Here is a 27,621-nt window from a genome sequence, read left to right as displayed (position 1 = left end):
TTGAAAATATATTAGGTAGGGTAGATGTATAGTGTGTTTCTATATTCATAAATAAAGCACAAAGAGTTAGAACTGTGCAGAGAAAACTGCTCTGTTCACCACACACAAATGCCTATCCTAGTCACTTGTAAGCGGTTGATGCAGTGGATTCCAGCTGTCTAGTCTGCACAATCCTCCTAATTCCCTGAGTCTGAGGAATAAAGAGTTGTGGCTTATAAACCACAATATTAGTCTTTAGCAATCTATTAAATTAGAACTAAAGGCAAAAGTTTTTTTCTGAAAAAGGGGGACACAGACCGCAATAAAAAAAACAGTGTTCGAATCTCCACTCTATTCAAAATGAAAAAAAGTTTTGCCTTTAATTTAGTCTGTACAACCCTTTTAAAATAATAGAGCACTAGTATGTAAGTATTTTTGGCTAAAGCTTGTTTTGTTTTCTAGGGGGATTATGATCACAAAACAAGTGAATTAAACGAGAGAATGGTAAGTTATTTTTTTTTTAATAATTACTTTTCTTCCTAATTCACAATGTTATTGCATATAAATATCATGATTAACCTAATTTTAATAATACTGTAAACCTGTGATGGCGAACCTTGGCACCCCAGATGTTTTGGAACTACATTTCCCATGACACTGCATGAGCATCATGGGAAATGTAGTTCCAAAACATCTGGGGTGTCAAGGTTCGCCATCACTGCTGTATACTATTATAGTACAATGTTTCTAAGAAATACTGTGACAATGATTGCATAGTTGGAAAAAAAAAACATCATCCATTGCATCAACTAAATCAGTGGAATTAAAGGATCACTAAAGGAAAAAATTTTATTTGCTGAAATGACTGTTTACAGGGTATAAAACGATTAAAAATAGATAAAAATCAATCATATAATGTGCCTCTTAGATGCAAAAACGAAAACTGAAAGTAGTTTAGTCTTTGCAAGTTATTTCATGCCTCTGTGCTGGACAGTGCCATAGAGAGTCATGGCTAGGAAAACGAAACTAAACTCTCCCATGACTTTTTTCATACGGAGCCAGACAACCAGGAAGTGTCCAGAACAGAGCAGTTTTACAGCAACATCAGAGCAAAAACGAGCAATGAGGACATGAAACCAGGACTGCAGTAAGGTAAAGGAAGCTATTTAGCTAAAAAAAAAAATTCCTTTAGTGATCCTTTAAGGACAAATTCTGTTTTAGTTGTCTTTTATGCAACCGTTAGTCCCCTTCAGGAGGCCTTCACTGTGTGGCCTTTCCTGGTGACACACAACCTTTTCTTTAAAATGGACCATTTTCATCGGTTAACCGATAAAGCTGACGGATGGTCCGTCGCGCCTACACACCATCGGTTAAAAAAACGATCGTGTCAGAACGCGGTAACGTAAAACACAACGACTTGCTGAAAAAAAACGAATTTCAATGCTTCCAAGCATGCGTCGACTTGATTCTGAGCATGCGTGGATTTTTAACCGATGGTCGTGCCTACTAACAGTCGGTTTTGTCCTATCGGTTAGCAATCCATCGGTTAAATTTAAAACAAGTTGGCTTTTTTTTAACCGATGGTTAAATAACCTATGGGGCCCACACACGATCGGTTTTGACCGATGAAAACGGTCCATCAGACCGTTGTCCTCTGTTTAACCTATCTTGTGTATGAAGGCCTTACAGGTGAGCTCATTAGTCTGCTGCTTCTCATTTCACTATGCAGTCACAGAGTGGGGGTGAGAAGGAGACCTGAAAATGAAAGGGAAACAGAGAAAAGGCAGTGCAGCAGAGAAGGATCAGGCCCCATTTCCTGCTAGACAGGGCTGTGCTGTGTAAAGGACAGGATGGACAGACACACAAATCCAGTCATACAGGCATACCCCACTTTACGTACACTTGCGAGTAGGGACATACCCGGGAGTGTATGTGAAGAGCCTTGCAAGAAAATCTTGGTCTGCTTGACATGGCACTGCTCCCGGTTTTTAACATTTAACATTGGCCTCTATAGGGAATCTTGGTCAGCTTGACATGGCACTGCTCCCGAACCATAAGTGACAGGGGGAACCAAACTTGGGGAGCACTGAGAGGGGACACAGGACTACACCATGTCTGCCTATTGCAATGCAGTGCATTGAGAAGTGAAAAAAGGTATTGCTTCACTTTAAGTACATTTTCGTTTTACAGACATGCTCTGGTCCCATTGTGTATATAAAAGTGGGGTATGCCCGTACAACTCTTTTATATGTATTGGATTTTATCTGGGTATTTAGTTATTTGCTTGGGGTTCAGCTTTAGGATGAGTTTTGGTTTCCCTGAGTGCAATAAACAATTTCAATATACAGTAAGTCATGTGATTCATGTTATTCTATAGCATAATTAATTTGTTTTGCATGAGTTATTTTTCAGGCCAGTTCTTCTCTGCTCATAGTCATTTATTATTATTTTTACTCTTTATCATAAAAATGTGTCCTCCCAACATTGGTCTTGATCTGCATATAAGATAAAAAGGGTGAATACTAGCAATGAACTCGCCCTTCAATAGTTCCTAGTAGCTCCACCCCTGATCATGCACCCATGAGGTTCTGAGGTTCCATAGGTAGACATGGAGGACAAACATACAGTTTATGCAATTTTTTTCTTTCTTTTTTGCATTTTGCTTGTTTTCAGACCTAGCATTGTTTCTCCTGGAGGTATGCATATATGTACAACACTGTATAATCATAATTATGTGGCTTCAAAAACAGGAAGAACCACAGGCGCATTTAGATCTATTTTGGTGTGTCTTGTGTTTGTGGTTGCATTAATGTGTATACATCATGCGGTCCTAAAATTAAGCACAGCACTACATGGCAGATGCACAACAGCATGTGTATACTGTAGCCATTCAACGAGAAATGTATTCCACTATCAATCCTTAAAAGGAAATTATAATGTTTATAGATCAGCTATATTTTTATACGTATGTTTTCTGGAATTTACAATTTTATAAACTAAAGGCACCCCACTCCTATTGGTCTATCACGATGATAAGTGCATAATTAGCCGATAGGAAGTTGGGGGAGAGGCTGAGGGAATATCCCAACCTTTAACACAACTGGGGGCGGGGGCGGGGGTCGACGCTTGATGATTATAGCAGCTTGGAATTTTGGGGTCCCAGGGCACACATATCTGAAGAGCCTACACCTTCATATACACGACAGTTCGTTTTTTTTGTTTGTTTTTTACTGTTGGGTATACTTTACATTTAAATATCACAAAAGAAGGTTAAAAGCTCAAAGTATCTACAAATAGACCAGAAGAAAAAAGTGTGGAGGAGTCGCCAGTTAAGCAAACTCTAGCAAAAACTATGGCCAGTCTGAAAACTGCTGCGCTACAACATATTGCATTTTTGTTGTTGTGTTTAGTTTTTTTTTTACAGATGTTGAGATAAACAGTCACATAGGGAGTGCATTGTTTTTGGTGTGTCGGTTAACATATTAAAGCTGGGTACACACGGGCCAATATGCCAGTTAAAGAAAAACGTTCGACATTCGGCCCATGTGTATGTCAGTCTGTCCGACAGAAGCTGGCCATGCATGCTGGAAAACCAGCATCCGACCAACCCTCGATCACCGCTCTCAGCCAATGGCAGAGAGCGCTGATCAGAGTGTTCTGGTGGGGGAGCTACAGCTCAGCAGGAGAGATCGCTTTTTTTTTGTTACGAATAAATAAGATTTAATAATAACCATTTAACAAAGTGTATGTTCTTAAACTTGGCAATATACAAAAAATCCAAAAATGTTCTATGTTGAAAAGGCAAAGTGTCTTTTAAAACAAGTGATTGCAAAACTGTTTCATATAACATCTAATTAGTGCAATCTTCCCGGTCATTACATATTCTGCTTGTGATTTCCATATAGTGTAACTGATTGGACAGTGATCACTCAGGACAACTGAGGTCCTACATGCTAGATTTTCTGCAGCTGTTGATAAAATATATATATATTTTTTTTGTGAGAAACAAAAAAAAAGCTGAAACTGTTACTGTACATTTATTCATGAATTTATTTTAGCATCTGTGTTTAGGTAGCTTTCTAAAATAATTGTTAATCCAAAGTAAATGTAGGGCTAGGAGTGAGCAGGGTGTATTTATAATATTAATATAGAGAGAAATATTTCTGCTATGAGGTGCGGAGAAGCCCTGTTCCCTTTTATCCTGCCTGTTAGGTCCTTTTATGAAGTGTTAAGTGTTAAAAACATAAAAAAACTGTTCTTTCCAAAAATACAATTCTGATTATTCACACATGGCTGCCCAGTTGTAGAACCTGTTTTACCGTTCCTCCATCCTTCATCTGTTTTCTATCTGTATAATAGCTTCAGTGTTTAATTTCCTGAAAAACACTAATCAGATTGCAAGGAATGGGGGAGTGATGCTCGCCTGAGTATCTTTTATTTAGATCTGCGCCTTTAACCATTACACAAAAAAATTAATCTGTAAGGGAAAATGAAGTGTATGCTTTTTGGAACTGATGGGGATACCTCAACCCCTGTCAATGGTTCCCTGTGCTTAACTGCCACTTCATGGAGCCTGGGACTATAAAAAAAATACATTTGATGGCAGAGCTGACGGCCAAGGAAAATCCTTCCAATTTTTATATTATACATATGAAAGTGAGTATATTTTGGTTCTAGGTTGTCAGAAATTGTCAGGAAAACAACATATCAAGGACTCGTTGGGGTTGATTTACTAAAGGCAAATAGACTAAGCACTTTGCTAAATTCAGTTGGACTCTGCAAGTGCAGCCGTTTCAGACAGGGCAGCTGATAAGCCAGTACAACCAGCCCCAATGTACCGGGCCCGGCATCATCAGCTCACCAGGGGGGGCTTGGTCAGCTTCACAGACAGTGCAAAAAAAAAAAAATGGGTCTTTCTAAAATACACCCCTGCTCATCTGCTCCTACTAGCTTAGGGGGGTGTTTGTATACTCTTATTTCCAGGGCCCCACTCTGATGATGGGATGGTCGAGGGACTTTTTTTTAACAATTTTGGGTGCATGCGCATTCCGCACCCGCTTTGCATGCTGCTGTGCCATAGTCCTGACTGCCAGCCGCTGCAGCTGCCCATTGCCTACCCTGGCAGAGTGATCTTCCTCTGCTCAGGTCCCCACTCAGTAGCCGAGTTCGAAAGGCGTATGTGAGGTGGGCGACAGCAGCGGCGGCAGGGAGAGGCAGCACATATAGGCTCGGGTTCAGTATGTTTTTTATGTAAATTTACTTTTTTTTGCCCACAGATATTTCAGTTTTTTTTTTTAAATGTACTGCAGCATTGTGGCATGTTGAATGGGTCCTAAGTAAACAAGCAAACCTGGCTTGTAATATAAGGCCCACTTTAATTAATTGTGCTGTAGGTTTCCGAATCAGAATGTATTGATCCCATCATGAGCCTACTAAGCAAGTAGTATTTTGAAAAGCAGTGGTCAGCAATGGCCGATTGCATATTTCTGTCATCCCTGAATTCCTTTAAGAGACCCTGTCATGTAACAAAATACCTGTGTGATAAGGTTCTGATGGCAGTAGCAATTAAAGATGCCTGGCATATTGTGAGCCCACCTATCTGGATCTTCTGCCAGTTATACTGACTTTGCTGCATGCTCTTTACACAGATCGACGATCTGGCTATTTCGTCTCACTGCAAAGCAGGGAGAAAAAACAGTCTTATCTGTTAGTAAAAGCAGTACATAATACATATAAGGTGGTGGTTTGGGGCGGGGGCCAGGGGTGGGGTTGAGGGTGGGGCTGAAGGGCGCCCTGTCAGGTAGGCTGTATGGGGCCCCAGTATTTCTATCAGTGGCTCTGGTTTCAGAGCTTAGTAAATGAGCAGAAGCTCTGCTGACTTCCATTATCCAATCATGTGCATGCAAAATTGCTGTTCTTTTTTCATTTTGGGAGTTCTTTACAAGTGAAGCATTAACTTATTTACTAAGGTCTGGAGCAACTGCACTTTTCAAAGTACATAGTATATTTGCATTTACTAAATCAAACACTGAAGCCTCGTACACACGCTCGATTTTCTCGGCAAGAACCAGCAAGAAAACTGCTGGCAGAGCTTTCTTGCCGAGTAAACCGAGCGTGTATACAAGGCTTTCAGGTTTCTGGAAATCTTGCCAGACGCTCGACGAGAAAAATAGAGATCCTGCTCTCTATTTTCTCGTCGAGATTCTTGTCGGCCTGTTTCCCGACGAGAAACCAGAGAGTGTGTATACTTACCTGTCGCTGTGGAAACCTGCTCATGCTCGAAATGACTATGATGCATGCGTGGTAGCTTCCACGGCATAGGTAGGGTGAAGCAAGATGGCGGCGACGGCATTGAATGTGACGAGCACATGCTCGTCTTACGCGATGACGTCACCGCGTTCTTGCCTTTCAAGAGAATCTCGTCGGGAAAAACAAAGTTTATTCCTGATGAGATTCTTACCCGTGTGTACGAGGCCTGAGTCCTCAATCTGCTTAGGCAAAAGTGCAGGGAAGGTATCGGGGGTCTAATAAACCCATGTTTTCTCCATAAAGAGTACCTATTAGCTGCACAATGCTAACAAATAGGGGACTTGTAACCCCCATGTCATGGCAATACAGTTAAAGGAGTTGTAAAGGAAAAACATTTTTTGCCTAAAATTAATGTCTGCAAGGTATACAGACAGAAAAGTGTAATGATTCTGTTAAAAAACGAGTAAATACCTATTAAATTCCTTCATCTATATCACCTCCGGCATTCTAGTTTCAGTTCTCTCGTTCACTTCCTGGTTTGCGGCGCTCGTTCATGTAAGAACTACATTTCCCAGTAATTCACACCTCCTTGAAGTCTCTAACACGTAGAGAGCGTCCTGCCGCACAGATGTAGTTCCCAGGAGGGGGCGAGCACGTCACTGACCACTGCAGTAAAGTCTTCCTTCACGGTGGTGAGTAACAATCAGACAAGCAGCAAGTGAACGGAACAGAGAAGAAATAGAGCAACTTCTGAGCAAAAATGAACAATGAGGCCGTGAAAAGAGGAATGTCTGCAGGTAAAGGATGCTTATTATGAAAAAAAAAATTCCTTTACAACCCCTTTAAGTAAAAAAAAAAGAGATAAACAATTAGTCCAAATAATAATACAATCTTATAAAAATAAAAATTGTATAAATACATAAAATAATTCCTCAGACCCACATGTCAGCATTGTTGAGTTGAGTAATATATATTAGGTATTGCCACGAAAGAACAGTAATAATTCTTGGGCCATCATTTATGGTTTAAATTTTAATATAAAGGTTTTTTGTTTGTTTTTGTTTTTTGCTTGGGTATTGTAGTTTGTTGAAATTTCATGGCTGCCCACTATTTTGAAATTTGATATATTTGGTATCTAATTACTTGATGCAGTTTAATTTTTTATATTTTATGTAGAAAAATTGGATATATATTGTATATGTGTGCACTAAAATAATGTTGTATTTTTTTTACTGGAAATATAGATTTGATCTATTATCACTTTTTACAGAGTATTACATGTTTTTTCTCTACTGTGTTTCGGTAAGGTAGTTTGAGATAATGTGTTTTGATAATGTTTAAAATTAAACCTTTTTCTTTAAATATAGTTGTTACACAGAGAATGGGCAAGATATGGAGCATTTTACAAATATCAACCTGTTGATCTAATAAGGTAACATAATGCTATTTGTTATTCATTTAATAATACAACATCTTTTTGTTACCAAAATGGTATGTGGTAATTTATATAAAACCTTTGTTTTTATGGTAATCATTTTATTGCAGGAATATGTTATCAAATTACAATTTATATTACAAATTAATTTGATTTTCTTTTTTTGTTTTACTGAATGTATTGATACTGTGAATAAATAAGGAAAAACAATTGCTTAATACATTATGGCATCTAGGGTACAAAGTACATATAGCACTTTGACATTTTATTTGTATAATTTTATGTTTTATATTTTTAATGCATTTTTTTTGCAAATTGGTAAATTCTGACTTAGAGTTTTAGCAAATAATTTTGAAAATGTTATCAATGAAATGTTATCATTAATATCATTTTATCTGTGTTGATGAGAAATACTTTGGTTACAATAAGGTAAGTATCCAATTTTAGTGAATGCTAAGGGTTATGTTAATATTATATTGAAGGGAAGGTTTGGCAGAGACTAGGGTTAAGGGTTAGGTAAAGGTTAGAGTTTAGGTCATGTGGTGCAAAATATATTTTTAACTTTTTTATTGGACTGAAAGCTACAAACCAATGTATATTTCGAAGAGGTTATTGGACAGTTCCCAGAATGGACACGGTGCTCCAGTCCTTAAAGTGTTAAAAGGTTGAAAGGCACGGTTGTTAGCCACGTCAGAATAAATAGGACCTTAGTGGAGACATGTGTCCATTATAGGTGAGCAAGGTCCATTATAGGTGAGCAAGGAAAACAACAGTTTTATACAAAAATAACAAATTTTATTTTTAAATACATTAAAAATTGACAATAAAATCAATTGAAAGCCCTGATATGATACTGATGATAGGATTGATTAGATGGAGAAAGTGCTGGTCGCCGACATGTTTCACTAAAGAACGTCGTCAGGGCGCCACATCCATCTATTTCCTCATCTGTTTACATCAAAATAAAGCACAAAGCATATTATTTGTATAGGTTAACATTGTCAAGACATAATAGTAGTTCTACATAAATTGGTAGTCTTCTTAAGGTATCATGCTCACCTGTTCTGTCAGGTTTGTTGTAAGAGCTGCATGGGGCGGCCGATGGACTACAAGATCAGCGATTAGCCATAAGAGAAATGCCCCTGGTGGGAGCCAGACCCACCAAGTTTCTGTGGAGCTGCTGGACCCTATAGGTACCTAATGGGATATGTGTTTTTTGCAGTATCTATAAATAATTAGCATAATGGCAATTAATATACTGGTATCTAATATATAGAGAGGATGAACATTACCCCCAAACACCCCAAGGTACCTACTGGTAAAGATAGATGATGTTCCACATATGTGTAGTACCCCAAATTTAGGTGCGTAGGGATTAGGAGGTCTAAGGCTGGTGAGGGACTGGTGTCAGCGAGTAATAAGACTCTAAAATATAAAATAGAAATAATTCTAACAATAGTGGATATGACTGTCTTGAAGCGATGGTATAATATTTCTGAAGTGTATGAGCATCTCATTAGAAGGTATATAAATACGATTCCTTTACATAGTAGGAGAGACATAGCAACTTCATATTGAAATATGGTATGAGACAGATCAGACACTTCAGAATGGTGACTCCAGGTCCTGCTTAGTACTTAATGCAGGGTCCAAGGTCACCAGCTTGTAGATGGATTAACCGGTGTAAATAAACTTTGCCTTGCGATCACACTGATTATGGCTAATCGCTGATCTTGTAATCCATCGGCCGCCCCATGCAGCTCTTACAACAAACCTGACAGAACAGGTGAGCATGATACCTTAAGAAGACCACCAATTTATGTAGAAATACTATTATGTCCTGACAATGTTAACCTATACAAATAATATGCTTTGTGCTTTATTTTGTATGTAAACAGATGAGGAAATAGATGGAAGCGGCGCCCTGACAACGCTCTTTAGTGAAACATGTCGGCGACCAGCACTTTCTCCATCTAATCAATCCTATCATCAGTTTTTTCCTTTCAAAGCTACAAACCAAAAATCACCACTGGAACCAAAAACCAACATGCCTGAAGTCTGACTCCAGCCAGAGCTTTTTATTCAGTTTTGCATAGAAGGGTAAGAGCCTCTGTTGGGTTTTTTGATTTGCTTTCTATGTCCTTACTGAGGAGATTTCCCCTCACTTCCTGTCAGGGCAGGAAGCGATTGGAAATTTCTCCAAGGCAAATACCATTAAAATGTCAGGAAAGGAAGTGATGCCCCGTACACACGATTGGAAATTCCGACAGCAAAAGTTGGAAGTGTAGGCTTTTCGAACTGAAATTCCGACCGCGTGAATGCTCCATTGGATTTTTGCTGGCGGAATTTCCACCAGCAAAAGATTCCGATGCGCAAAATTCCGACTCATGATCGGAAACAATTCGACACATTCTCGTAAGCATTGAACATTTTCTCGGCTCGTCGTAGTGTTGTACGTCACTGCATTCTTGACGGTCGAAAGTCCAGAGAACTTTTGTGTGACCGTGTGTATGCAAGCTAAGCTTGAGCGGAATTCCGTTGTAAAAACCATCCAAGCTTTTTCCGACGGAAAATCCGATCTTGTGTACAGGGCATAACAGCACTTTTCTGCTGGTAATTCCCTTAAGTATCTGCGCCTAATTAAGGCAAGTGTTTTTGTCAGTGTCGGTAATATTACCAACACCTACAGCAAATTTTCTTACTAACGCCCAGACCTTTTTTTCTGCTGGAAACTTTGGCTCAGGTCTTCTGCTCCCTACTCACCACTATCACTTGTAAACACATGTTTACAAGTGACAGTTCGTCTCCCAACGATCTGTTCCCCCGAGCGGTGCCCAGGGTGCAGTGCAGATGCTTACACCCCTCCTGGATGATCTCCCTGCAAGTGAGAGAGCCGGAGCCACCTACTGTGTGCAAGAAGTACTAGAGCCGACTGGGTGCTTCATCTCTTTATTTCCCTGCAAAGGTAAAGCATAATGGGCTACTATGCATTGCCCATTATGTGTCACTTACCTGAAACTGAAGCCTGCAATGTCGCTGTCCCCACTAGCAGCGAGCGTCCATCTTCGCCCCTATTTCTTCCGGGGCCACAAACTTTGGCACTGTGACTGGCCGGAGTCACATGCGCGCGGGAGCCACCAGTCACGGCATGACCCCTTTTGAAATGGCACACTAGAAACTGCCCTTTCTAAAGTGCACATGCACCATGGATATTGGCGCATGTGCTTTCTTGTAAATATCTCCTAAACCATGGAGGTTTAGGAGATATTTCCAGCACCTACAGGTAAGCCTTAATCTAGGTACATGTAGGTAAATGTGTTTGTACAGGGTGTACAACCACTTTAAACTTATCTGTAGGTAAAAATAATAAAAAAAGGTTCACAACCACTTTAAGAGCAGGAGGATATTTGGATGTTTTTGTATACCTGTTCTATGGTGACAGAACTGCTTCCCCATAGACACAGTATAGAAAATGAGCTTTGTCACACTAATGCCGTACACGTACACAAGATCAGAGTATTCGATGGTCTAAAATCAGATGGATTTTTTCATCGGAATACGGTTCAAGCTGTCTTGCATACACACTGTAAGGCCTCGTACACACGACCGAACATGTTTGCTGAAACTGGTCCGCGGACCAGTTTCCGCGGGCATGTTCGGTCATCTGTACGGCCGACCGGACCGGATTCCCGGCCTAGCGGACAGGTTTCCAGCAGACAAATGTTTCTTAGCATGCTAAGAAACATGTCCGCTGTAAGCCTGTCCGTCGGACATGTTCGGTCGTCTGTCTGACTCACCGGACATGTCCGCTCCGCCGAAAGCCCTCGCATGCGTCAAAGTGATTCGACGCATGCGTGGAAGCATTGACCTTCCAGAGTCCCGCACGTCACCACGTCATCGGCGCGGCCACGTCACCGCGTATCCTGTCCGCGGGGAATTTGGTCTGATGGTGTGTACAGCCATCAGACCAAATGATCCCAGCGGACATGTCCGATGAAAACGGTCCGCGGACCGTTTTCATCGGACATGTTTGCCCATGTGTACAAGGCCTCAGACTAAATTCCGACCGTCCAAAACGCAGTGACGTAAAACACTACGACGAGCCGACGACTTGATTCTAAACATGCGTGGATTTTTCTCCGATGGAATTCCACACAGACGATCGGAATTTCCCATTTGATTTTTTTCGATCGGAAAAATTTAAAACATGTTCTATTTTTTTACTCCGATGGAAAACAGTCCAATGGGTCCCACACACGATCAGAATTTCCGATGAAACAAGTCCATCTGACTTTTTTCATCAAAAAATTTGATCGTGTGTACGCGGCATAAGATAGGAAGTGTGTTTCTTGCAGGATCACTAGGTTAGAATAAAGGGAATTGAAAGATTGATAAACTGAATATATATTAAATTTGTGTTCCAGGGTTTAGATAATTTTTCTATCTACCAGTGTCCACTTCTTAATAAAATGTAATTTTTTTGTAGGGGCTGCTCCTTCAAACCAACAAAAAAATGAGTTTATGAGACCACACAAATACCACAACCCTTAGTTTTTAGGAACTACAGCTATTTAGGAATTTACCTTACAATGAGTCCCAACATCCAGAGCTTCCCTGGAATTACGCTCCGCTTGCCTTGCCAAAAAACATGAGAAAGATTTGCCAAAAAAAAAAAAAAAACTGACTTTTATTTCCTTGAGCTTAAGGGGACATTTCAGCAGATGCAGAGGCTACAAACCTAGCTGGGAAAAGTACCAAAACTGATTTGCATGGTTAATCATTTGGGAAGCTGGCAAGGAAACAATGACATCTGTCCTGCGGAAACATTATCCGTTGTTTCAAGAAAGATAGATAAGATCTGAAGTGGAAAGAGGCACTAGAACATTTTCGATGACAGACAAGTTGAGATCTTTAACCGCGACTCTTGATCGTGTATCATGTGATACACAGCTAATGAAAGATAGAAAGTTTAAGGAGTTAGCTCTCTCACAACAGTCTGCTACTCTATATTTTACACGTATCATTGACTTTACTAGCCATTTGGAATATCCGTTTCGTCTATCCATTGAATGGATATCGGCATGTCATGGTTACCCAATCTGCTGAATGATGATAGTTTCGTGTAGCTGTTTAATACCTATACATTGTTGCTATTTAACAGATTTTCACAGGGTAATTCAGTAATGGCAATTTACGAAGTGCCAGTTTAGTACTTTAGTAGCTCTTGCTGCCATTCTCATCTCCTTCCCATTGCAGTCTTTGGAAATAATTCCATTTTGTCAAAACAGATGTCCTCATAATTAAGCCCAAAATACTGAAGACATCCCGTAAATGCTGGACCTCATGGACCTGCCCCCTGTAGTGAATATCACCACAACGTTCTGCACATACATTGATGCAAAGAGTAGCAATGATGTCATAACTTCCGCTCTCTGCATCATTAAAGTAGTTTCAAACCTAAAAGCAAGCATTTATTTTATTGCAGCTTACCAACAGTGTTAAAGGGTTACTATAGGAAAAAAAAATCTTTAAATTAACAATCGTGTTATACTTACCTCCACTGTGCAGTTCGTTTTGCACAGAGTGGCCCTGAACCACGTCTTCTGGGGTCCCTCTGCGGCTGTCTCTGGTCCTCCCCGCAAGAACTCACCACAGTCATGCGAGAGAGCTCGCATGGTTGTGTCCTTGCGGGCACGCTCCCGTGATACAGCAAGCGGCCATAGCCGCTCACTGTATCACTCGGCCCCGCCCCTCGGCGCGCCGCATCAATGGATGTGATTGACAGCAGCGCCAGCCAATGGCTGCGCTGCTCTTAGTCCATCCGCTCTAGCCAATCAGCGGCCAGGCTGAGCGGCGAAGAGGATCTCGGGACCGAGCACGGGACTTTCGAGGGGTCAGATAAGTAAAACGGGGGCTTGGGGGGGGGGGGGCGGCATCATCAGATGTTTTTTCACCTTAATGCATAGATTGCATTAAGGTGAAAAAAAATTATTCTTTACAACTCCTTTAAGTTTGTCGACTAAAACATTTTAGTCGACTAACTTAATACCATTTTAGTCGTCTAAATACAACAAGAATGTAAACAATTGAGATGACTAAAATACTAACTTAATACCATTTTAGTCGGCTAAACTACAACTAAAATTTAAACAATTGAGATGACTAACATACATCTAAAATTAAAATGGCATTTTAGTCAAAAGACTAAAATGGGACTAAAACTAAAATGCCATTTTTCGTCAAAAGACTAAGGCCGCGTACACACGATCAGTCCATCCGATAAGAACGGTCCGACCGTTGTCATCGGTTAACCGATGAAGCTGACTGATGGTCTGATGTGCCTACATACCATCAGTTAAAAAAATGATGTCAGAACGCGGTGATGTAAAACACAAAGATGTGCAGAAAAAAATAAAGTTCAATGCTTCCAAGCATGCGCGGGTTTTTAACCAATGCTTTTGCATACTAACCATCGGTTTTGACCTATCGGTTATCAGTCCTTCGGTTAAATTTTAAAGCAAGTTCTAAATTTTTGGACCGAAGGTTAACTGACCGATGGGGCCCACACACGATCGGTGGTCCTTTAGTCCGTTTTCATCGGTTTTGACCGATCGTCTGTACGCTGCCTAAGACTAAAACTAAATTGAAATTTGACATCAAAATTAACACTGGTCTGTAGTAAGGATGAGCCGAACACCCCCCTGTTCGGTTCGCATTAGAACTTGCGAACACACCAAATGTTCTTGTGAACTTTAGAACCCCGTTAAAATCTATGGGACTCGCACATTTAAAAACTAAAATGTTAATTTTAAAGGCTAATATGCAAGTTATTGTCCTAAAAAGTGTTTGGGGACCTGGGTCCTGTCCCAGGAAACATGTATCAATGCAAAAAAAGTTTTAAAAACGGCCCCTTTTTTCTGCGGCCGGCCAGGTTAACGTGCTCAGACAAGGGTCTGGTGTGGATTTTTGGGGGAACTTCACGTCATTTTTTTTAACTTGACGGCGGGGTTCCCCTTAACCTCCCTGGCAGTATGATTCTGTCTGGAATTACGTACCAAAAGCGGTACAATTATTTTGCAAGGAAATTGGCGTTTTATACTGTAGGCCTGTAATTTTTAGAAATAACTCACTTAAATCTGACCAAGCAAGAGTCTTGTAGGCATCCCGGGTATGATATTTTTTTTTAAAACAAAATGATAAATTATAATATAATAAATAATTATAAATAATTATAACAAATAATAATATAATTATAATAAAAATTATTCAATAATGTAATCAACTCAAAATCACTGAAATTTGCAGTTGCAGAATTGTCGCTGTCATTATTTTATTTTTTTTATGACGAATTTCCCCCGCAAATCGCTATCGCACAATTCTGCAAGTGATTATAATTTATTATCGCTGTTTTCTAGCTGATCTAAAACCATTTTTGACATAAAGGGACACTTTTGGACAATCTACAGTTTTTAGGCAGAAATGACATTTTTTATTATATAAAAGTACATGCAGGGCACTGGGCAGACCACTAGGGACAAGGGGGGTGTGTATTTTTTACATACAGTACTGTAATCTATAAGATTACAGTATACTGTATGTAAAGTGTTTGTTTACTTTTTTGAATTTGGCGCCGTTCTCCGTCCCCGTGCGTCGTAACGTCGCAGGGAACGGAGATCGGCGTCACACGGGGACTGTGAATCGAGCGAGGAGGACCCGCTCGCTCATACAGCGGGTGGCATCGCTGGATCCAGGGACAAGGTAAGTAAACCAAGCCTGTGGATCCAGCGAAAGGTAAGCCCGTCCAGCCCGAGCGTGACTCGGGTTTACCGATCCTAACAATGAAAACCAACCCCGAGTCACGCTCGGGTTTACCGTCAGGGGGGTTAATATCCATATCAGACCTGAAGGGCCTGTTAATGGAATTTGGGGGGACCCCCAGCTTTTTTATTTTTATTTTTTATGAATGAATCATCTCTGAATTGCAAACCGACAATTCATTAGAGCCGCAAAGCCGGTTTTAAATGCCTGTTTTTCTTTCAGAAATGACACTTTGTGCAGGGACAGTTCTATGTACGGGAAACATGCGCTTTTTCACATGCTGACTTTACACCCCCCCTAGGTACGAAATTTAAAGTAATATTACACTTTTATTGTTTCACTTTTATCATTATTAAATTCACTGCTCCTGAAAAAACGGCCGTTTTTAAAACTTTTTTTTGCATTGATACATGTTTCCTGGGACAGGACCCAGGTCCCCAAACACTTTTAGGACAATAAATTGCATATTAGCCTTTAAAATTAACACTTTAGATTTCTCCCATAGACTTTAACAGGGTGTTCCGCGGCTTTTCGTATTTGCCGCAAACTCCCCTAATTGTTCGTTGTTCGCCGAAGAGGCGAACAGGCAATGTTCGAGTCGAACATGAGTTCGACTCGAACTCGAAGCTCATCCCTAGTCTGTAGTGCATGAGTTTTAGTCGACTAAAATGTCCTGGAGATTTTGTCAACTAAATACGACTAAAACTAAAACAATTCTAGAAGACTGAAATTGAACTAAATCTAAAATGCCATTTTAGTCCTAAGACTAAAACTAAATCGAAATTTGCTGCAAAAATGAACACGGCTTACCAATTCTTAGATGTGATGGCTGCAGTCGTTTTGTTTTGTAGCCTTTTTTTCTTCTATTTTAAGCTGATGATAGATGGTAAGTAGTTTATAAGTTGTTTTTTTAAAAGAACAAGCTCTTTTCCAGTTGTATCAGTTTACAGAGATGAGACAAATCATTTAACACTCTCAGTGGCGCTTACAATGATCAGCTTTTATTCATTTAAAGTGATATTAAAGGCATATTTGAATTTGTTTAAAAGAAAAATAATAAACATTTTACTGCTCTGTGCAGTGTTTTTTTTTTGAGTCCCTCACTAGTGCTCCTGACCCCACCCTTCTGCCGAGTGCTTGCATAACAAACAGCTTGCTATGGGGGCACCAAAGCAGGCTCGCTCCAAAGCTGCTGCTCTGTGTTAATTCACACACAAAGCGTGTTTTGGCTCCCCCCACTCTCTCCTCATTGGCTCACTGGCTGTGATTGACAGTATCTAGAGCCAGTTGCTGGTGTCTCAGAACCGGGAGAGCCTTTGGTCTTGTGCACATCGCTGGATCGAGATGGGGCTCAGGTAAGTATTAGGGGGGCTGTTGCACACAGAAGTTGTCATGGACAAAGGTTACCAGTACAAATAGAGAGGGTGAATCTCTCCAGCAGGGACACAGAAAGCAATAAATATCTTAGTCTATGTGGGGAAAACAAAACTTAAAAGTGCATATACTGTAGTAGGTGAACAGCCCATCCCAAGTCTGTACCTAATGCATCTTGTGACAATGGATGCAGAAATTACAATGATGCTCTCTAAACCATAGTGGACATAGGACATAGTGGACAGCACTCCAAATTGCAAATAGTAGTACTTACAAAAAATACATGTGACACTAACATTTAGGGGACACCAGTTCCCTTCATCAAAGGTAAAATCAATAGGTGTATATGTTGTTATATACATTTACAGCCAGCATTTTGGTAAATTAGCAATTTTATTTTTAAATATTAAAATTGATTATAATACACCCACAAAATTAGTTTTTCTCTGGATCTTTAACTTGCTCTGTTAATTTCAGAAAATATTTTGGAGAAAAAATTGGACTGTATTTTGCCTGGCTTGGACTCTATACATGGCTGCTAATTCCTGCCTCTTTGGTTGGGATAATAGTCTTTCTGTATGGATGTATAACTATCGATGATGACATTCCTAGGTAAGGCTTAAAGGGAAATTTTAAAAGTTTTGGATCGGTTTTTGTTCTATGTTCTTAGCCTGACTTTTTTTATTTTTTACTTTGTATATAAAATATTATTCTTACAAATAAATATTTCGTACTGAACAAACCCATTATAGTGATGTCAAAGCATTATGTTTTTTAAAAACAATACCAAAACAGAAGCTATTTGCTTTCAGACTGTGTCTCACTAATTGAAAGTCTTTGCTCAGCTGTATGTGTGTAATCTAAATTTGAGCTATTAAAGTGGAGGTTCACCCAAAAACTTAATTTTTAACATTAGATTGAGGCTCATTTTGTCAAGGGGAATCGGGTGTTTTTTTTTAAATCAAAGCAGTACTTACCGTTTTAGAGAGCGATGTTCTCCGCCACTTCCGGGTATGGGCTGCGGGACTGGGCGTTCCTAGTTGATTGACAGGCTTCCGACGGTCGCATACATTGCGTCACGAGTAGCCGAACGTCGATGCACAGGCGCCGTATAGAGCCGCACAGACGTTCGGCTTCTTGCGGCTACTTGTGACGCGATGTATGCTACTGTCGGAAGCCTGTCGGAAGCCTGTCAATCAAATAGGAAGGCCCAGTCCCGAAGACCATACCTGAAAGCGGCGGAGAAGATCTATCTCTAAAACGGTAAGTACTGCTTCGATTTAAAAAAAAACACCCGATTCCCCTTCACAAAATGAGCCTCAATCTAATGTTAAAAATTGTTTTTCGGGTGAACTCCCGCTTTAAGTTCTCTAAACAGCAGAATTGTTTCAGTATAGCATTGAAAGTGGACCTTCCCCCAATCACCCTTATCTGCTAATGCTATTAGCAAATTAATTGCTTGCCCCCTGTTTTAATGTGTCGTCACATGTAAATGCACTAATTTTCCTCCTCCTGATATTGTACATGGCCAGGCGCCATCATCGGTGGGTGGATTTTTCTTCCTTGTTGAGTGTCGGTCCACCAAATAACAAGCCACCCCAAATCTTGAACAGCACAGATCTGGCATAGTCTCCCTGGAAGGCACTGATAGTTTGACCTTCCCAGGGTGCACCTGGGATATCAAGAAGTACAAAACTAAAATGTAATTGTAAGAAAAATTTGTTAGTTGCACAATAGACATTTATGAAGACTATGAGTGGGCTTGCAGTGCACAATGCAGTTTTGTGTTTCGGGGTTTAAAGATCCGCTTTAAAGCTAGCATGGTATATAGGTGAAAAGGACCCTGGAGCTACATTTACTGGCTGGAAAAATTGATATTACATTGTTCCTACATAATTGAATTTTTGGGAACCAAACGTACGTTAAAGCCCAATTCCATTTTGGGCATTTACAGCAAATATTGGTCCAAAGCAGCCTGTCTTAAAAAAAAAAAAAGCAAATACTTGAGTGCTGTACTCACCTATCTCCTGCACTGTTCTCCGTAGACTTCAGCTGCCAACCCTCTTCCAGGCTGGATGACCCCCTGGATAATTTAACCCACTTACTTTGAGCCCGGGGGGTCAAAGCTCTGCCAAACAAATGGCCACTGCCCCACCTATAACTGGCCTTTGAAGCAAGGAGCACATAGAAGGGCGACACATGTAAAAGCTCAACTTACTGACCAATCTGCAACCAACCGAATGATCCTGTCTAACAGTATGCATTAAAAACTGGTGGTTAGTTTGCACACATTGGCCCGGATTCACAAAGCACTTACGCCGATGTATCTCGAGATACGCTGCGTAAGTCCAAATATGCGCCGTCGTATCTGTGCGCCGTGCCCACAAAACTAGATACGCCTGAAAATAGGCTTCCTACGACCGACGTAACTTGCCTACGCCGTCGTATCGTGGGCGCATATTTACGCTGGGCGCATTTGCCGCTCCTATTGATTTTCTATGCACATATGCAAATGAGGGAGATACGCCGATTCACGAACGTACTTGCGCCGGCGCATAATATACGCGTTTTGCGTAAGTCGTATGTCTGGCGTAAAGTTATTCCCCATATATGAGTTGCAACTCATGCTAAGGTATGGACCAGGCAACACAGCCGTCATATTTTACGTAGTTTACGTAGTACGTGAATAGGGCTGGGCGTAGGTTACGTTCACGTTGTAGGCAGTGATCCGTCCAATCTTAGGGAGTATTTCCGACGTGATTCTGAGCATGCGCACTGGGATGCGTCCACGGGACGGCGCATGCACCGTTCGTTATTCGTATCTTTATGGCGCTTGGCCCATCATTTGCATGGGGTCACGCCTCATTTGCATTGCTCACGCCCACTTCCACTTACGACGACTTACGCTTTCAAAACCCAGCGTAGATTCGGAAGCAAGTGGGAGCAAGTGCTTTGTGAATACTGTGCTTGCCTCTCTGCGTCGGCATAGCGTATATTCGATACGTTACGCCGGCATAAATATGCGCTGATGTATGTGAATCCGGGCCATTATGCGTAAGCTGCAGATCCACTTCACAGAACCCCAATATTATCTGCAGTCCTAACTCTACATTTTGAAAGCCTCCACAGTGGAATCACATGCGTTATAATGGAAAGGGACATGGCAGGTGAGCCTGGAGGGAGCCCACCTTTCCTTAAATGCACAGGGGGACACTGGACACCCAACATATAGCACAGTGGCAGCAAAAGTGTCCAGTGCATCCCCTCACCAGTATTCAAACAGTAAAAACAAATGGCCACTACCACCACCTATAACTGGCCTTTGCAGCAAGGAACACATGGAAGGGCGACGCATGTCAAACACAACCAAAGAAAATTCCCAGCTCAACTTACCGACCAATCTGCAACTAACCAAATTATCCTGTCTAACAGTATGTGTTAAAAACAGGTGTTTAGTTTGTACACATTTGCAAACACATACATATGCTTTAGAGCCACTTCACATCACCCCAATATTCTCTGCAGTCCTAACTCAAAATTTTGAGGGCCTCCACAGTAGAAGCACATGCGTTATAATGGATAGGCAGAAGGTGAGTCCTGGTCGGTAAACTGAGCTGGGAATTTTCTTTGGTTTTGGCAAGGCTCTGCCCCGTGCCCTGGGCTCACAAGAAATGCAGAGTGTCCCAGGTCTCTGCAGCCGTTAGAATGTGACTCCACTGGAGGCAAAAAGGGGGGGCAAAAAGGCTTTGAGCGCATCCTTAGTTAAAAAAACAAAACAAAAAAAACCCTGCTTTTGAATGTCTACCTATCCCTAAAATAAGGAGTTAAAGCCATCATGGATGCATCTGGGTGCAGTTTTAGAGTTGCCTGACAAATGATAATCTGAACAATAACTACGTTTTTAAATTGTGCCATACAACCCTGTAAATTTAATGTGAAAGTGATACTGGTACCTTTTGGGCTTCCACAGCAAAGAAATGTGCTACACTGACCAAACGTTCACCATGTGCCCACTATGTGACAAGGCGTGTGACTACTGGAATCTAAGCTCTGCCTGCAGTACAGCACGTGCCAGCCACTTATTTGACAACCCGGCCACTGTCTTCTTTTCTATTTTCATGGCTCTTTGGGGTAAGTAAATTCATAGATTATTAAAAAATATATAGCCAAGGCATTATCCAATTTTGGTCAAAGCTACACAGTTTGTTTTTATCCACATGCACCTCTTATCTGAATAGGCATTGTTTGTAAGCATGAATTAACCCAATAAACGGTCAGCTATTCGTTTTAGAGAGCCAAGTTTATATGAAGTAAGTGAAAATCCATCACTGAATAGGAGACCCCCTTGGTGGGTGGAGCCTGGAACATGAGAGATCTCTCAGCCCACAGGCATCAACTGAAACACCAATAAGGAGGACTGACCCTTTAAGACTTTCAAGAAAGTTAAGACCGGTGATCCTTTTTGTGCATCTGAAACTGAGTAGAATAAACCTCTCCAAGTCAGACACTGGATCCTTATGTAAGCCTGACTCATCTTGAATTTGAGCATCCGGTTACAATATGTTCTCTGAGCAGAATACTACGCTTATGTTGGACATTCTGTGTGTTGATTGACACTCCCATTGTGTTGAGCAGAGCAGGGTCATCTACTCTTACCCATCGCTAGCAGACAGTGCATAGATTGCGGGGAAACTGTCATACATTATTACTCACATGTACATTTCAGGAATAGGACAATGAGCGGTCTCTGCTCCATTGAATTGGTCTAATTGGGGGAGGGGGTGCATTTATCCTCAGTGACTTTCTTGTTCTTTGAAGAAGCAGGCAATTTGTTAAGAGACCACGATAATGGCTCTGTGCTCATATTCCACTCTGATATCTGATTGGAAAAATTCCCTTTTCCTGTAAAAATGAAACTCTGGCTTGAGGGTATAGCTAATTGTACTCTTAGGTTTAACTAGACATGGGAATGAATTAATGCCCTTTACTCCTACCTGCAAAAATAAAGGTCAGGTTTATTTATGATATTTTTCTCGACAACACATAGGGATTGATTAACTAAAGGCGGAAAGTGCAGTTGTATTCTGCAACTGCAGTTGCTCAAGAGCTTGCCTGGGGTATTGCCCAAGTACCGGCTGTATGCCATATACCCTATACCACTTTACTTATTTAAATAAATCAGACCAGACATACTTCTTGGGTATAAATGGCCATAGCAGCCCTTTTATTACAATAACCAACCATGAAAATAACTTTTTTACATAATATAACCGTTAATACGCAGAAAACACATACCCTAACCTCTCAGACTGAATGTAACTGCCTGTTTCTTAGGATTTTTGAAGGCACCCTTGACTGACCAACTAGCTGTATCTGGTACCACCTTGCCTTTTCACTGTCCCTAGCCGCAACTTACACCGGCTCAGGGACAATTGTTTGGCAACTTCTCCAGCCGATACAGCCAACTGCCCCAACTCTTATCACTTATCAATATGGACTTTTCTTTTCATATTCACTGGTGAAAGGACTGTTTTTGTTTCCATTAAGGATTTTTTCTAAGAATTTGCTGTTCATTCATATTCCCCATATTATCCACGGATGATTTATTTTCATTTGTTTTTGGACACATGTTCACAATTTTATTACGTGTAGCGCATCTTGTTTTTTCCTTATGTTTTCACTATTTGTATACATCCAGTAAGGTGCAGCTTCACTTTTTCACATTTGATTGTCACTTATTACCATTTATTGTTCACTATTTAATATATTAGCGCGGTTGCTTTCCCAATTTTTCACAAGTATTACTTCTGCCCTTATTAGGGCAGAAACACTCATCCCAGACAAAAACTTTTACTAAAGGATAATGTACAAGGCTGGTGCAGCCTCATTTCTTTATTCCCTCTTATGATTGCTAGGATACCCCTATCCTGGAGGGCCGCAAGGCCTGAGGAATTATCCTTTGAACATTAGATCTCCCGGACATCACGCTTATGCGCAAAAGTAGGCTAACTCAATTGTAAATTATACATTTTAATAAATCCCCAACAAAATACATCAAAACGTATTACATAAAAGATAAAAAAATTAAAGAATAAAACACAAATGCCCTATGTGCCTAAATATGTATTGAGCAAACTGAGATGCCTCCACGTACCTGTAAAATTATAAATATACAAATTACACATAAAAACTATTTTATTTTTAACAAAAAATGTAATCATTATTTATATCAAGCTGATCTCTTATACTTTTGAATCTGATAATAAAAAAGACTACACATCCCCCTAGATAAGAACTATACAGACGATAAAGAACAATCTTTTTCTCTCTGTCCATAGTGGCTTCACTTTAACTATTATTCCTTTTGACTTCCAGCTACCTTATTCCTTGAACACTGGAAACGATTGCAAATGAGGTTAAGCTACTTTTGGGACCTTACAGGCTTGGAAGAAGAAGAAGTAAGTCTTTCATATTTATATATTTACATTTTTTTTTTATAAAAAATGCTTAATTAAAATGACAAGCAGATACTGACAACCTGGCACTAGTACTGCAGAATGCGCTGTAAAACTCTAAAAGCAATTGAAAAGCTTTTTTTCTTTTTATTTTTTAAAGTCAATGTGATTTCAAAAAGCAATACAAGATCTACAATGTACAAATTTGTAAAATGCTGTCTAAGGCTGCCAGCACATGTGGACCACATGCATGTGCTACCGGTATAAATGTGTATTAATATTTTTTCTGAATAGTATATCTATGCACCTGTACAGTAAAAAAAAAATAGTTCTTACTGAGAAAAAAAAGACAAAAAAAAGTAAAAAACAAAACAAAAAAACAAAACAGTATACAAATAACAATCAAATATACAAGTAAAGGAAAACAGCACTAATACAAAGAATCATAAGGGCCCATTTAGATTTATGTATGTGCATAGAGGTGTGTTTTTTTTTATATTGTTAGGCAGATACGTTTTGATACATGACAACAACAGCCATTGACCAAGGCTTGTTATTACCTTGTGCCATTGCATTTAAATGCTTTTTATATGTGTTTTGATGTGCTGCTATTGACTCCTATGGACCCCGTCAAGGCACTGAAATGCAGACGTACGCCTGTCGGATCGAGCCGAGATGCCGTCGTATCTTGTTTTGTAGATACAAAACAAAGATACGACGCACAAAATTTTAAATTCTTTTGTGGATCTGCCCCACTATCTGTGTTGCAGGAACCAAAACACATGCATTTTAGCTCATCAGAAAAATACCCTTCATGAAATCAACTGAATTACAATAAATACACTCAAAAAATCCCACACCCTCTAAAAAGAGAGAAAAAAAAGTATGTTTCAAGCAGCTTAAATGGTTAGTTCACCTTTAAAGAAAAAATGTAAATGTGATCTAACACCAGGCCCCTCCTCACCCTCCACCCCTGGTCCTCGCTGTACTTACCACCAGTGATCCTCAGCTGTCACGGCTCCCTGGCCACTCCACCGGTCTAGGGATCTGAAATCCCAGCAGCTCTCTCCTCCATCCTGCACTGCCAGGGTGGACCAGATGGCCTCTGATTTGCCAGCGTCGTTACATAAACAGACAAGATTAGGTTCCATCTAGTCTGTCCTGGCATCGCAAAATGGAGAAGGCAGAGAGAGGTGGGGATTTCAAGTGTCGGGACAGAGGAGCACTGGTGGTAAGTACAGTGGGAACCGGAGGGGGCTGGGGAAGGGAAATAGGTCTAGTGTTAGGTCACCTTTACAGTTTTTCTGTTAAGGTAAATTAAACCTTTCATGAGGGTAATTGAGAGTTTCTACTTTGGCAAACATTTGCTGTTGGTAAAATCTATCATTTCTCAGCAAAATTGGTAATTTTGTGGCAAAACCACATAGACAAAGTCACTCCACTTCTCCCCATGTCATTGATCAATAGGAACATATGAGAAAAAGAACAGCGTGGGCAAGCTCCAGCTCTACCAGGAACTGCCAATGTTTTGCCTGATCCAAATGGCTTGGCATTTGGGCATAGAGTGGGTACTAAAGCTGCTTTAGGAACATGCAGGAACCTCAAGGTCACAGCAATTTATAAATCTTTTTTTCAATTTGTTAAAATGTGAAAGTTATTTTATTGTACACCTATTAGAAAATAAATATATGTATCTTATTGTTGGCTTGCTTTTGCAAATGCTGTTTGCCAGGCTGTTTTTGGTATCAGTTCTTTGAGTCTCAGTCCTGCAAAAAACAGTGAAATTTCAAAATGCCTTATTTGCATACTCATTCTTGGCTGGTAAAATACTGAGACCAAAGCATTGGCATACCGGCCAGGCAGCTAGCATTTTTTGAAGGCAAGGTCAGTAATGACAGGATTCTATTACAGATCTTTAGAACAAGTCCTAAAAATAAATTTGGTTGCTATACTGACTGCTCTGCAGTGCTTCAGTTTTTCATAATTCAGCATCAAAACCATGTCTGTCATTATTATACTGTAATTATATGACTTCTAACTAGTTTATATCAAATAAACATTTTTTCACAGCGAACACTATTACTAATTCAATGTGGGTTTAGTTCTGCATTAATTTTAATGTACTTTGAATGGGCTTTTGTTTTTGCTCATAAATTATTAGGCACGCACATGCTCCCATGCCCCGGGATGTCTATTAAAAGACATTATTTTCTTACTGATGAGAAGATATGAACTAGTGGAACTTTCAGTCACTCTGGGCCAGATTCTCCAAGATCTCGCGTTGGTGTAGTGTAAGCCATTTACACTACGCCACCGCAACTTACTGGAGCAAGTGCCGTATTCTCCAAGCACTTGCTCCGTAATTTGTGGCGGCGTAGTGTAAATGGCCCGGCGTATGGCTGCGTAATTCAAAGGAGGCAGCTTGTATTCAAATTAAGCGCGCCCCCGTGCCGATTGAACTGCGCATGCGCCGGGCTGAAAAATAGCCCAGTGTGCATGCTCCAGCTCACGACGGAAAACGTCAATGACACCGACGTGAGCGTCATTGACGTAAAGTCGTATTCAAGAACGACTTAGTAAAATGACGTAACCGACGGAAAAAGTCGACGCGGACCCGACGCCATAGTTAACATGGCATACGGCGGACTGGCGGAAGGTTACCCCTCATATAGCAGGGGTAACCTTTCGCTTACGGAAACGATGTACGCGACGACTACGCGGCGCGAATTCGTTCGGGAATCGGCGTATCAGGCTCATTTGCATAGTCAAATGAGACCTGAACGTAAACGCCACCTAGCGGTCAGCGTTGTATTGCATTTAGGATCCGACGGTGTAAGTGACTTACACCAGTCGGATCCTAGCCTAATTCCGGCGTATCTTGTTTTGTGAATACAAAACAATGATACGCCGGCGGGAATTTCGAATTACGCTGGTGTATCAGTAGATAACTCTTTTGAGAATCTGGCCCCTTGTTTTTTAATGTGGAAAGTTTTTCTGGTATGACTGGGCATAGACCATCATTATCTGTCAAAAAGTAACATGTTACACGGCTAAAAAAACATGTCCATTGAGTTTCACCAAATCACAGAAATATATATAAAACCTAAAATTCTCAGAACCCTAAACCAACAGTTTGAAGGAAGGCAAAAAAACCTTCTAAAACATGGTAAAATTGTCTCCAACAGCAAATATATATACAGTACAGACCAAAAGTTTGGACACACCTTCTCATTCAAAGAGTTTTCTTTATTTTCATGACTATGAAAATTGTAGATTCACACTGAAGGCATCAAAACTATGAATTAACACATGTGGAATTATACATAACAAAAAAGTGTGAAACAACTGAAAATATATTTCATATTCTAGGTTCTTCAAAGTAGACAGTAGGGATACGTTAGACCGCCACAAATGTACCTGAATCTGGCCCTTAATTTCTTTGTAAGTGGGCAAACTTACAAAATCTGCAGGAGATCAAATAACAATTTCTCCCAATATATATATATATATATATATATATATATATATATATAAAATGTAATGCATATAAAACACACCTCGTGGGTCGTGCTGCCGTTCAGTGCAGTAACATTCAGAACCCAGGCAGCGTGACTGGGGAAGGGAGAAGGGGGGCTTCGACCGCTTCGACAGAGGAAGTGGGTTGAATGGTGCTGGCTGTCATTCAGTCTGAAGACTAATGACATCTAGGAATTACTGCAAGTGACCAATACTAATTAAAAGTTAAGCAGCCCATAGACTATGCAATTTTCTTTCTTTCCACTACAAATCGCTCCTGCAGGGCTATTGTGTTTTGCAGTAATCATTGTCTTCACATGCAAAAAATTGAACAGGCTGATTGTACGCAAGTCGATCTCTGCTGAACCCGCTGAGATTCAATCCATCTATGGCCAGCTGTAGTGTTGCAGCAATAGCCGTTTTATTATGACTCTTATAGGGCTAATATTTATTTTTTCATTTTGGATCCATGCACACTGAGCTTAAAAAAAAGCCCCAATTCCTTTGGCAGAAAAAAACATTCATTTTTTCCACCTGAAGAAGTAGCGATTTTTAAGCCAGTGTGAATTTAGCCTTAATCTTATTTTTAAAAGCAGATGCAGCAGGAGTGAGACTCTCTTGCTTAGCATCATGGCTATGAAATGGGCAGCCAGGAAGTTTGAAAAACGATATCCCATGTAAGCAGACTGCCTCTTTAATCCAAGCACCATCCGTATATATGTGTTTCTCAGCTGATTTAATAATTTCTGACCTTATTTCTGTATTAAACACGTTGGGTTACTTACGATCAAAATA

At 40.3% G+C, this 27,621-nt stretch overlaps 1 protein-coding gene across 3 annotated transcripts in view; it reads left to right on the top strand.

The window, feature by feature from the left end:
• Nucleotides 1-27,621, top strand: part of ANO2 (anoctamin 2) — a 315,904-nt gene that overhangs the window by 112,992 nt on the left and 175,291 nt on the right. For all 3 annotated transcript variants that reach the window (XM_040345150.1, XM_040345151.1, XM_040345152.1), the window contains 5 exons: nucleotides 442-483; nucleotides 7,596-7,660; nucleotides 17,333-17,467; nucleotides 20,826-20,986; nucleotides 23,231-23,313. In XM_040345150.1, coding sequence (XP_040201084.1) covers nucleotides 442-483; nucleotides 7,596-7,660; nucleotides 17,333-17,467; nucleotides 20,826-20,986; nucleotides 23,231-23,313 — 486 coding nt within the window. The remainder of the gene's footprint in view (nucleotides 1-441; nucleotides 484-7,595; nucleotides 7,661-17,332; nucleotides 17,468-20,825; nucleotides 20,987-23,230; nucleotides 23,314-27,621) is intronic.

This window comes from Rana temporaria, chromosome 3 (genome assembly GCF_905171775.1).
Source record: "Rana temporaria chromosome 3, aRanTem1.1, whole genome shotgun sequence".
Classification (NCBI taxonomy): Eukaryota; Metazoa; Chordata; class Amphibia; order Anura; family Ranidae; genus Rana; species Rana temporaria.
The sequence above is the reverse complement of the archived record's forward strand: the minus strand, read 5'-3'. Positions and strand labels throughout refer to the sequence as shown.